This window comes from Plasmodium gallinaceum (genome assembly GCF_900005855.1).
Source record: "Plasmodium gallinaceum strain 8A genome assembly, contig: PGAL8A_v1_152, whole genome shotgun sequence".
In the NCBI taxonomy this organism is placed as follows: Eukaryota; Apicomplexa; class Aconoidasida; order Haemosporida; family Plasmodiidae; genus Plasmodium; species Plasmodium gallinaceum.
The window spans coordinates 94,570-106,172 of NW_021628316.1; the positions used below are offsets into that span (position 1 = coordinate 94,570).

General features: G+C 18.3%; 3 protein-coding genes across 3 annotated transcripts; 1 reads left to right on the forward strand and 2 right to left on the reverse strand.

Moving 5' to 3' along the window:
* Positions 1–1,893: 1,893 nt before the first annotated feature.
* Positions 1,894–3,007, forward strand: PGAL8A_00499900 (conserved Plasmodium protein, unknown function; the record flags this gene model as incomplete). Its single annotated transcript, XM_028673813.1, has 5 exons — positions 1,894–1,983; positions 2,068–2,163; positions 2,258–2,445; positions 2,667–2,809; positions 2,916–3,007. The coding sequence occupies 5 exons, from the start codon at positions 1,894–1,896 to the stop codon at positions 3,005–3,007; spliced, it is 609 nt and encodes a 202-aa protein (XP_028530228.1).
* A 367-nt stretch (positions 3,008–3,374) lies between these two features.
* PGAL8A_00500000 (chromosome condensation protein, putative) lies at positions 3,375–6,496 on the reverse strand (the record flags this gene model as incomplete). Its single annotated transcript, XM_028673814.1, has 4 exons — positions 3,375–3,481; positions 3,641–3,728; positions 3,881–3,934; positions 4,016–6,496. 4 exons carry the CDS (start codon positions 6,494–6,496, stop codon positions 3,375–3,377), a joined length of 2,730 nt encoding a protein of 909 aa, XP_028530229.1.
* A 1,882-nt stretch (positions 6,497–8,378) lies between these two features.
* PGAL8A_00500100 (DNA ligase I, putative) lies at positions 8,379–11,337 on the reverse strand (the record flags this gene model as incomplete). The annotated part of the gene is made up of 2 exons (XM_028673815.1): positions 8,379–10,896; positions 11,132–11,337. 2 exons carry the CDS (start codon positions 11,335–11,337, stop codon positions 8,379–8,381), a joined length of 2,724 nt encoding a protein of 907 aa, XP_028530230.1.
* Between the last annotated feature and the right edge of the window lie 266 nt (positions 11,338–11,603).

Here is an 11,603-nt window from a genome sequence, read left to right on the forward strand (position 1 = left end):
AATAGCATTTATTTTTTATGAAGGAAACTGAATAAAAAAAAAAAAAAATTACTTTGGTTTTGTTCAGTATATAAAAATAATAAGAAATACATAAAGAAAATAAATAAAAATTAAAATATTAAATTCATTTTTTAGTTTTGTTTTTTTTATTACATTTCCTAATTGCTTCTTAAAATATAAAGGAAATTTTTGCACAAACTCATAAGATAAAAAAAAAAAAAATAAATAAAGTTAAAATTTTTTTTTAATTTTCCATTTATTTTCAGTCATTTTCAAATATTTTCCTTAAAACATATATTAAAGAAAAATAAATAATAATAAATAATAATAAATTTATATATATATAAAAAATTAAGACTGTTCAAAATTTAGTGCTAGAAAAATGCATTTTAAATTAAAAAAAAAAAAAAAAAACTTGTTATTTGTTAACTCATTTTTTTCGTTTAGTTTATTTTCGTAAGCATCTCTGCAAAAACTCTTATAATCTAAACAAATTATGTCATTAAATGAAAATATTAGGAAAATAAATTCAATTTAAACTTAAAATTTGTTAGAATTAATTTATTTTTGTTAAAAATGAAAAATCCACATATTACTGTGAAATATAATTTAAAAAAAAATGTAATAAATTTATTTTCTAAAATAACAAAAAAAAAATAAAAAAAAAAATAAAACAAAATTTTAAACAAATATAAGTATAGAATAAATATAAAATACGTTTTTTTTTTTTTTTTTTCTCTTATAATTAGAAGAAATTAAAATATGATAAAAAGTGTAAAATAAAAATTAAAAGATAAAATAAATACAAAAGAATAAAAAAATAAAATATTATTCCTTACACTTTAATAAAAAATACCATATTAAATCAGCATATCTGTAATAACTTTTGTCTTATCAATGTAGATTAACATATAGAAACTCATTTAGAAGAATACAACACTCTTTTAGTTTATGATCAAATTTTTTTTTTTTTCCTTTTTATATTCTTTTTAATTCTTAATAAAAAACTAAAATATAAAATTTTGTTTTATAGTCATATGTGAAAAATAAATTTATTGTAACTATTATATTTAAATGAAAAAGTGTGATCATCATTAACTACAAAAAATATTTTTCTCAATATTTTAAAAATGCATACAAAAAAAAAAAAAAAAAATACTTATTTCAACAAATAAAAGTATATTTTTTTTTTTTTTTTTTTAACAAATACATATTTAATGAATAATATTTTTCATTTATTACTTCCTTTTTTTTCTTTTTAAACCAAAAATAACAAATCTATAAATTAGACAATTTCAGATCATGTATAAAATTAATGTTAATATAGTAAAACAACAAGGTAGATAAAAGAAATATTATAAAAAAAAAAAAAAAGTAAAAATTTTTCTAAATTAATTTTAATATATATATGACTATTAAAATTAAAAAATAAAACATAGAAATAATAACATGATACTAGTAAAGGAAAAAAGGTTCTAAAACTAAATAACATAATATATTTATATTATTCTATAATATATTATCATTAAAAAAAAATTTTTTAAATATTCTTATAATTTTATTTACAATTTCAATTATATATAATCGTGAAATTCTCTAAAAAAAAAAAAAAAAATACATTATTTTCTAAAATATTGGTCTGTCTAATTTTTTATAAAAGATATACAGAAAAAAAAAATTCATAATATGAAAAAAATTAAAAATTATAAAAAAAAAAAAAAAAGATAAGAAAAAAAAGAAAGAAAAAATTTAATATTATAAACTAGGAATATGTATTGTTTTTTTTTTTTTGGTAATGTATAAAAATAGAAAAAACATTTCTTTAAAAACTAAATCAAGTTAAAAAGAAAAGTAATACAAATAGTATAAATTTATTTTCTTTTTTTATCTAAAATGAATAATGAAATTATTTTAAACGAAAAATTAGAAGAACTAAAAAATTTGATATATGTTGATGAGACACCTTTTAAACATCTAGATTTTGTGGTTTTTTTTTAAAAAAAAAAAAAAAAAAAAAAGTAATTCTTGTAAAAAATAAATAAACATTTTTTTAATAAAAATTTTTAGAAAGTACCATGTGTTCCTTGCTGTGTTTTACCTGGTCTATCTTTCCTGAGTGCAAGAGCTATGGAAGAATATAAAAACGGATATAGAAAAGACGAAGTCAAATATTTTTATTTGTTTTGTTTTTAATAATACAAAATATTATATTTTCATTTATGATATATATATATATTTATATATATTTTTGTTGAAGATAAATGAAAATGATGAGATATACATTGAATATTTTTATGCAAAAAGATTACATAAAAATAATTTAGTAAAAATAAGATTTCCCGAATACTATGAAATGGCAGGAGCACTTTTATCCGATGCGACTGCAGCAGCTGTTGGAAATTTGAGTCATCTTTACTTTGAATTAGGAAATGAATTATGTGAAATGTTAAACATAAAAAATTTATTCATAAAAATTTGAGTTAAAGAAAAATTTTTTAAATAATCAGAATATTTTTAAAAATGAGCTATAAATTATAACTAATATTAATAATATTTAAAATATTTATAAATAAATCTTAGATAAATTTTTAGAATATTGTTACAATTATTATTTTATCAGTCTTTTTTTTTTTTTATTCTAGTCTTTATTTTTTATTTTATTATAGATTACCAGAAAACGAATGGCCTGTTGAAAAATTAGAAGATTTATTATTAATAGCAGAGATTAGAAGAAGACTTTATTTAATCAAGCATAATGATCAAGTGGATCAAACATATTTAGAAGGAATGACATATATGGAAAGGAAAAGTACATATAATAAATTATATATTCTTTAAATTTTTCTTATTTTTTCTTTTTATTTTAATATTTTTTTTTTTTTTTTTTTTTTTTTTCCCCCCCCCCTCATATTAAGTGTTTAATTCATTCTCAATGGGAACAGATTTAGAAAAAGAAAAAGCTTCATCAAATAGAGATATTTTTAATTTCTTTGAACTTGACTTATAATCCATTTTTTATCTATAATAAATCTTTTTTTAAATCTATTTATTTTTTATTTAAATTTTTTTTCATAATATTTCTTTTATACAAATTACACCTACATTTTGAATTTTCATAAATTTTAATTGAAATAAGGATTTTTAAATTTTTATTAACTAATGTAATATTTAAGGAAATTTTATGGAAAATTATTTGTTTTTATATATTTAAATAATTGTTCATCCATTAAGGAAAAAAAAAAAAAAAAAAAAAAAAAAAAATAATTTTAATATTAAAATTTAAAATGCATTTGACAAATTTATATAATAATAAAAATTATATATATATCATCTAAATTTTAAAAAAGGGTGCAATTTAAAATAAAATATTCCTTTTAATTTTTAAGCATTAAAGAATCATTAGGTTTAATATGGAATTCTACAGGTAAACCATAACGAACATAAAAATCTTCCTCATTTGGTATCTTTTCTAAAAGTAATTCTAAAAATTTAAAAAAAAAAGAAAATTAAAATAAAATTTTTTTTTTTTTGGATATAATGCAATAATATATAAAATATTAATAATATAGGAGGATACTCTACGTAAGTTTTTAATGCACTTTTTAAATTTTTTTTTTTTTCATTAATTAACAAGTATTACCTTGATCATTACATGTATACAGTAAGCATACAAAAAGCATATGAATAGACATGCTATTAACTTCTGAATCATTCAATTTAAATTTTGTCTGAATAAAAAAATATAATATACATATAATATACATATATATATATATATATATATATATATATATATATATATATATATATATATATATATATATATATATATATATATAAATTCTTATAAATTATATATTTAATATCTTAATAAAACTACCTCTTTAATAATGTTTGTAAAAGTTGTAGTTTTTTCTTCATTGTAAACAACAATCTACAAGAAAAAAAAAAAAAATAATTCATATAATTTTTCCTCCATATATATTTATATTTTTTTTTTTTTATTATTTTATACTTTATCATTTTTTTCTTCTTTTTGTTCTAAATTATTGGTATTTTCTTGTTCATTTGGTTTAACAATATCACATAAAATTTGTTTGATTTTTGAAACATCTACAAATTTTGATATATTTTCAATATTCATATTTCCTAAACTATTAGCATGGGAAAAACTTTGATTAAATTGAATAATAGATGTATCATTAATTTGTGTATTTTGTTTTTCTTGATTATTTTCATTATCGTTTTCATTTTGCCATATATCCTCAAAATCCATATTATAAAATTTATCAATAGCATCATTTAATCCTTCTTGTATTTGACTTTCTTGTATTTCCTCAATATTTTCAGCATATAAACTTTGCATATTTTTAGATTCTGTAAAATTTATTTGATCAATATCATTTGTTATAAAATCATTATTAATCTCATTTAATACAATATTTAATTTAATATCAGTATTATCTTCATCTGAAGCAATAACAGGTAATTTAGAAAATTTCATTATTTTATCAGTCACTGTATTTACACAATTAATGCAATTATCTTTTGTTTCAAAAATATAAGAAGTTTGATCAACAGAAAAAAGAACATTAGATATATACTTTTTTTTTTCTTTCTTCCATAAATCATAGGTTGATAGTTCTATATCATTAATTTCAATGTGAAGATTTTCAAAATCAATACTTGAAATATTAAAAGAGGTTTTAACTCTCTTATGCGGAATTCCATTAACTAAAACAGTTTTATTTTTATATGTGTTTTTTGTAATATCCATTAGATTTCTAAAGTTACCATTAACCATTATTTTACTAGGTATATAATATTGATAATTAAACTGATTATTTACATCAATTGCATTTAATCTATTTTCAAAAGTCATAATACTACGATTCCATAACGTATCTTCGTCAGGAATAGATGATATCATACTTTTTTTAGTTGGTGTTCCACTTTGTTGATGTTTAAATAAAACATTCTGAGAATTCAAATTAAAGTTATTTAATGTATTCATATTCATAATACTAAAATCTCTATTTTCACTCTTCATCATTTCTGGTAAAATTCCATTTAAGTTACTACTTTGATGAAAAGATAACATACTTTGAGAAAAATTTAAATTGTTTGATACGGAATTATTTAAATTTATATTATCAAAAGCCATTGATTCTTGCATTACATTTTCAATATTTAAATCTTCTATTTTATATTCTTGATTATTAAAATTATTATTGCTACTACTCAAAATCTTATTATCTTCCATATTGTTATTATTATCATCACATAAATTATCCATTGTCATATTATTACTTAAACTATTTTTAAAATTTTCTCCATAATCTTCAACCATTTTCATATTAATTTTTTTTTCATCTTCTTCTTCTTCTTCTTCTTCATTTTCATTATTATTACCTTCATCTCCTTCCCCTTCTTCATTTTCTTCTCCTTTTGAATCTAATTTTTTTAATTTATGTTTGTTTATTTCTTCTTTAAAATATTCTAATTCTGGGCATATGCTTAAATTGTTAAAATCTTCCCCATTGTTTAAAAGAATATCTCTTATTTTATTTGTATTCAAATATAATTTTTTTTTATAATGTTTCATCAATAAATTATCATTATTATCATGTATATTTTCTTCTGCATCTGTGGATAAGATGTTTTCTTTTTCTTCTTTATTATCATTCAAAACTTCTGAATTTATTTCTTCTATTTTTTTTCTTTTCTTATATTCACAGGCATCTATATCACCATCAAATTGTATCGATAAATCATTATTTAAAATTAAATTTGGTAATAAATAACTTTGACCTGAAGAATGATCATATAAACTATTTAATTTTAAAAAAAAAGTATCTACAGATATATTTGATAAAGATAAAGAATCAATAGTAATATCAGATGACTTAGCTAAGGTAGAAGATTCTTGAAGAAATTCTAATTTTCTTTTTTTCATTTTTTTTGTTGAATTTTCACTAACATTCTTTTTTTCATCTTGTAATTCTTCATTTATTTCATTTTGTTTTGCTATGTTCATATTAGATAAAAAATTATATGTCTGATCATATATTGCCTCAACTCTATAACCATAAACCTTGGTAGCACCTTCAATAGCTTTTGATGCTCTTGTAAAAGATAAATTAAAATCTCCATTTTCTAATAGTTCATCATTTAATTCATCACTAATTTCTTCATCATTTAAATTTACTAAATCTTCTAAATGATCAATTATTCTTATATCAAAAGCATTTCTAGTGCATATCTTATTGTGAGATAAAGCTACCATACAATTTTTAAAAACATCATTTATTTCTTTTACTTTTGTTTTATCAAACTTATTTAACTGTTCATTTTTACTTTCATTACTTTTATTATTTAAAAATGACAATCTTCTTATATTTTTGTTTATTTCTATTGGTTTTTTTAGAATGGTTTCATTTTCTTTAAGACGATTTAAATTAGTGTCTAGATTGGAACTAATTCCTAATTTTTTCATTTTTATCTTAATATGAATATATACTTAATTTTTAAATCATATTATATGAATAAAATTATGCAAAAATATTTGAATGTTTATAAGGTATTTATATAATCATTATAATTGATCATACTTAATATAATTACATATTCAATTAAGAAAATTTTATAAGTTATACTAAAAATATATTTTTTTTAAAAACAAAAACTTCTTTATGTTACAAAAATATTTACAATAGGAATTTGCTTGTATATTTTATATAAAATTTAATTTATTTAAATTATAATAATTTCTCTGTAATTTTTTTTTTTAAAATATTAAATTTATTGTAATTTTCCTTATTCTTGAAAAAATAGTCTCCATGTATATTACAAAATATAAATGCATTTACATAATTTTTTATTTATTATTATTATCTCCTCTTTTATGCATTTTTTTTTTTTTATATTTTCAAAAATTTTATTTTTTTATACAAATAATATATATATTTATATAAATATATATATATAAATATATATATATATTAATTTTAGTATTTTTTAAAAAATAATCTGTACACACGCTAAAAGAATATGTATTTATATATATATATATTTTTTTAGACGAAAAATATAGTAGATAATATGTATATATTTTAAATTCAATTTAATGTTTATAAATTTTTTAAATATATGTCAAAATTATAAAATATTTAAAGCTAAAATAAAGTGTAAATATATAAATATATGTTCATATTATTTTATTAACAAAAAAAAAAAAAAAAAAAATTTTTACATTTTTCAATTTACATTTTTTTATTTTTTTAAATTAACAAAATTTCACATAATTATTATTCAATTTAAATAGTAATAAAAACATAAAAGAAAAAAGGTAAGAAAAAAATTAATTTTCTTTTTCCATTTTAAAAACTTTGAGAATTTTTTTAAAAAAATTTTCTTATATACACATAATAAAATAGAAAATTGAATTAATATTTTCTTTAATTATTTATTATAAGATAAAAACAAAACAAAATACTATAAATACTTTATATTTTCATCTCTCACATATATTCTTTTATTTCATTAAATTATATATATATATAAGAGAATACTACTTAAAAAAAATTATAATAAAATATATTTAAATTTATTATATTTTCATTTTTCGTATTTCTAATATATATATTATTATGGGAATAACCTATATATTTATTCATATATTTATGATATAAATGTATTTTGAAAAATAATATTCCTTTTTTTCTTTCAAATTTTTATGTAATTTTTTAAAAAAGGAATAATTTTTTAAATATTTAGACATTTTGAGTTTTTTTATGAATATTCACTTATTTTAAATTAGCTTTATTTTAAAAATTTTATATATTTTAATCATCGTATTAAGTTATAAATATTGTTGAAACAAACATAAAAACACTTGTATTTTTATATGTATTTAATATATATATATGAAGGTGTACATGTGAGAGAACCACTTTAAAAAGGTAAAAAAAAAATAAAAGTTATTTGGATAAATATTTATAATTAAAAAAAAAAAAAAAAAAAAAAAATTAAATTTTCCATATAATACAAATAAATTTAAAGAAAAAAAAAAAATAAAAAAATAAAGACAAATCATATAAAGGTAAAATTGTCTTTGGAAATGGGTATGATGATTATTTACCTTTAATTTATTATAAAAAGATTTATGATAAAAAATTAAAAGTATACTTCATATCTTTTAAATATTACATATTCAATAATAATATTTATAATTTTTTTTTTTCTTTTTTTTTTTTTTTTTTTGTTCTGTTAGTTTATATTAATTTTATTAATTTTATTAATTTATTATAAATCTAAGTACAATTTATTGACATATATATATTAGATATTATATAAAATGTTATATATATGTCTAATATTTAGTCACTTTCACTTTCTTCATTAAAATCATCATTTTTATTTTTATTTGATGTAAATTGGCTTTCATAAAAATCAATTATTTGTTGCGTTGTCGTAGCTTGCTCAGCACTTTTATCCTCTCTTAATCTCAAAAATCTTGGGAATCTTAGACCAATTCCTTTATCATCTGAATATACTCCAATAGCTGCAGTATGTACTGGTGATAAGGACAAATCAGCAGCTTTGATTTCCCATACATAATGTGCATCAAACCATACATCCGGATTTAGCTTATCGGAAACTTCATAATATGACTTTTTATTAGGTATTATTTTTTCATTTAATAAATTAAATAAAGTACTTAATATTTCATCGCTAAATCCTGTTCCTGCCTTACATACAGTTTGAAAATTTTCTGTTTCTGAATTATAAGTAGCTAAAACAAATGCACCATATACACCACTCCTTTTTCCTTTACCATAATAACCAGCTATCGGAACTAGATCAACTGAGTCCGATAATCCTTCTATATAATCTTTTTTTACTTTTAACCAATTTAAAGATCTTTTTGATGGCTCATAAGATGCATTTTCAAGTAATGTTTTAACCATTAGACCTTCACAATTATTTTCAATCGCATCTTGCAAAAATATATCGATATCTTCAATATTATTCATTTCAGAATGAGTTGCATAAGATAAAACTCCTTCTTTAGATTTTAGTAAAGAATACAAAAGTTTTCTTCTAATTTCCAAAGGTTCTTTTATTACAGAAACACCATTACAGCAAATTAAATCAAATGGAAAAAGACAAATTTTTACTTTAATATTTTCAATATCTACGTCTTTTCTTTTTCTTGTCGTTAATACTTGAAAAGGTAAAATCTTTTTATTTTCAGTATCAAATGCAACAACTTCACTATCAATTATACATTCTGTTGCAGAACTTACAATTTGATCTTTGACTATTTGAATAACATCAGGATATTTTTCAGTCATATTTTCTAAGTTTCTACTAAATATTTTTATATTATCTTTATCTATGTAATGAATTTGTGCTCTTTCTCCATCATATTTATATTCACATGTAAATGTTACATTACTAAATCTATCTAAAACTTCTTGTATTCCTTTTGTTGGTTTTGCTAACATAGGTTGAACAGGAATTCCTGTTTTAACGGTGCATTTTTTACTTAATGTTCTCATATCATCTCCATTTAATAAATTCTGAATAATAATCTCAATATTTGGTAATTCACACAAAGCACTTTTTACAGATCTCTCCATACATTCAAATATATCTATATCATTATTTTCGCAATAAGCTTTTTTTAATTCTTTAAATACTGGTAATAGACGAGTATCTCCTTCTTTTCCTATGTTTAAAAATAAATTAGGCTTATCAATTTTTTCATTCCTTATTTTAATAGAATTAATTAGAGAATTAAAATCAAATACTTCATCAGAATTTTCTTTTTCTATTTTTATATTTTCTAAATTTTCTTTTTTTTCATCATCCTTTTCTTCTTTAATGTTATTTTTTTCCAAACCATTTTCTATTTTAGTTGTAGTGTCATTATTACTTTTTGTCTGAGATTTCATTATATCTTCGTTCACCATTTTCCCCTTTGCTATAATATCTTCAGGTATATAAGGACGAGTTAAAATAAAAGCATATGATAACGCTTGCAATACAGAAGCACTATTTACTCCTATTCTTAAACGTTGTTGTAAAAATCTAACAATATATTTAGCTTCACTATTTTTTGCACTAACTAATAATTTTTTTATTACTTCTCTTTTTTTCTGTTGAGAATTAGACCCACTAAGATTTGGTATACATTTCAATTCATTAAATACAGACTGAATAGTTAAACGAGGTAAAGGAAATATAGTTCTCATTTTGCAAGAACATTTTTCTGCTATTATTCCTAAATCCTCAATTTGTTGTAGATCCTTTTTTATACTTGATTCGGTTCTACTATATGCTTCTGACATAGTTTTTAAAATTAACGCCTCTCCAACACCAGCCTCAACATTTAAGTAATCAGGTGCTACCTTATTTAAAGTTATATATATAGCAGGTATTAAATCATTAGGGCTATAATATATTAGAACCCTAAATACATTTGATAAAATAATTGATACATTTTTTTTACTACCTGTTCCACTACCTTTTAATTCTTCTATTTTATTAAAAGTATTTGTTAAAAAGGTAAATAATAAAGAATCTTTAAATTTATGTTTTGCTTTGTCTTTTTCAGATAAATATAAATTACTTATGTCAAAATAAGCAGGATTAAATTTAGGAGAAGTTAAATCACATATTTTTTCATCTTCATTTACAATACAATTAAATAAAGATCCTTTTTTAATTTCATTTTCATTTTTTCCTTTTATTTTTTTTGTTTTTATATTTGTATCATTTTCAATTTTTCTTTTTGACGTTTCTTTTTCTACAATATTTGTTCCTATTTCATCTTCTAGTTTCTCATTTTTTTCATCATTATTTGATTTCTTTGGGATGGATAAACATTTTCTATAAAAAAAATACAAACATTTTATATATAATACTTCCATATAGATATATTGTATTATGAAAATATTATACATATATATATATATATATATTACATTATATATATGATTTAAATAATGTTATATTTACATTCGTTTTTTTTTTTTTTTTATCTTATGTATCTATATGTTTTAATATATTATTTAATATGTATATATTAAAATCTATATATATATATATTTTTTTTTTTTTTAACTTAAAATGTAAATAAAACATATCATTATGTCTATTTGTCAAGTTTTTTGTAAAATTCTTAAAAAATTTTACATTAAAACTAATTTTATGATTATATAACTTTTTCTTTTTAATTATTGGAAATATATAATTATATTCTGTTCTCATATAACTTTTTATTTTACAATAAACCATTTCGGTTAAAAACAGTAATATTGATAGTTTCATATTATTACTATTATTCTAGATATAGACATATTTATGATTCAATATAAATGCATATTAAGTACATTTAACTAATACCTCGAACAAAAATAAAGCAAATTCATATATATATATATATATATAATTATTTACTACATAACCATTTATACAAATAAAATGTTGTTTTATATTTATTTTTTTTTTTTTTATATTCTTTTATTTTTTACTTTTTTGTTTTACATTTTTTTTTTTATTATTTAATTTTTTTTTTTTTTTTTTTTTTTTTTAAA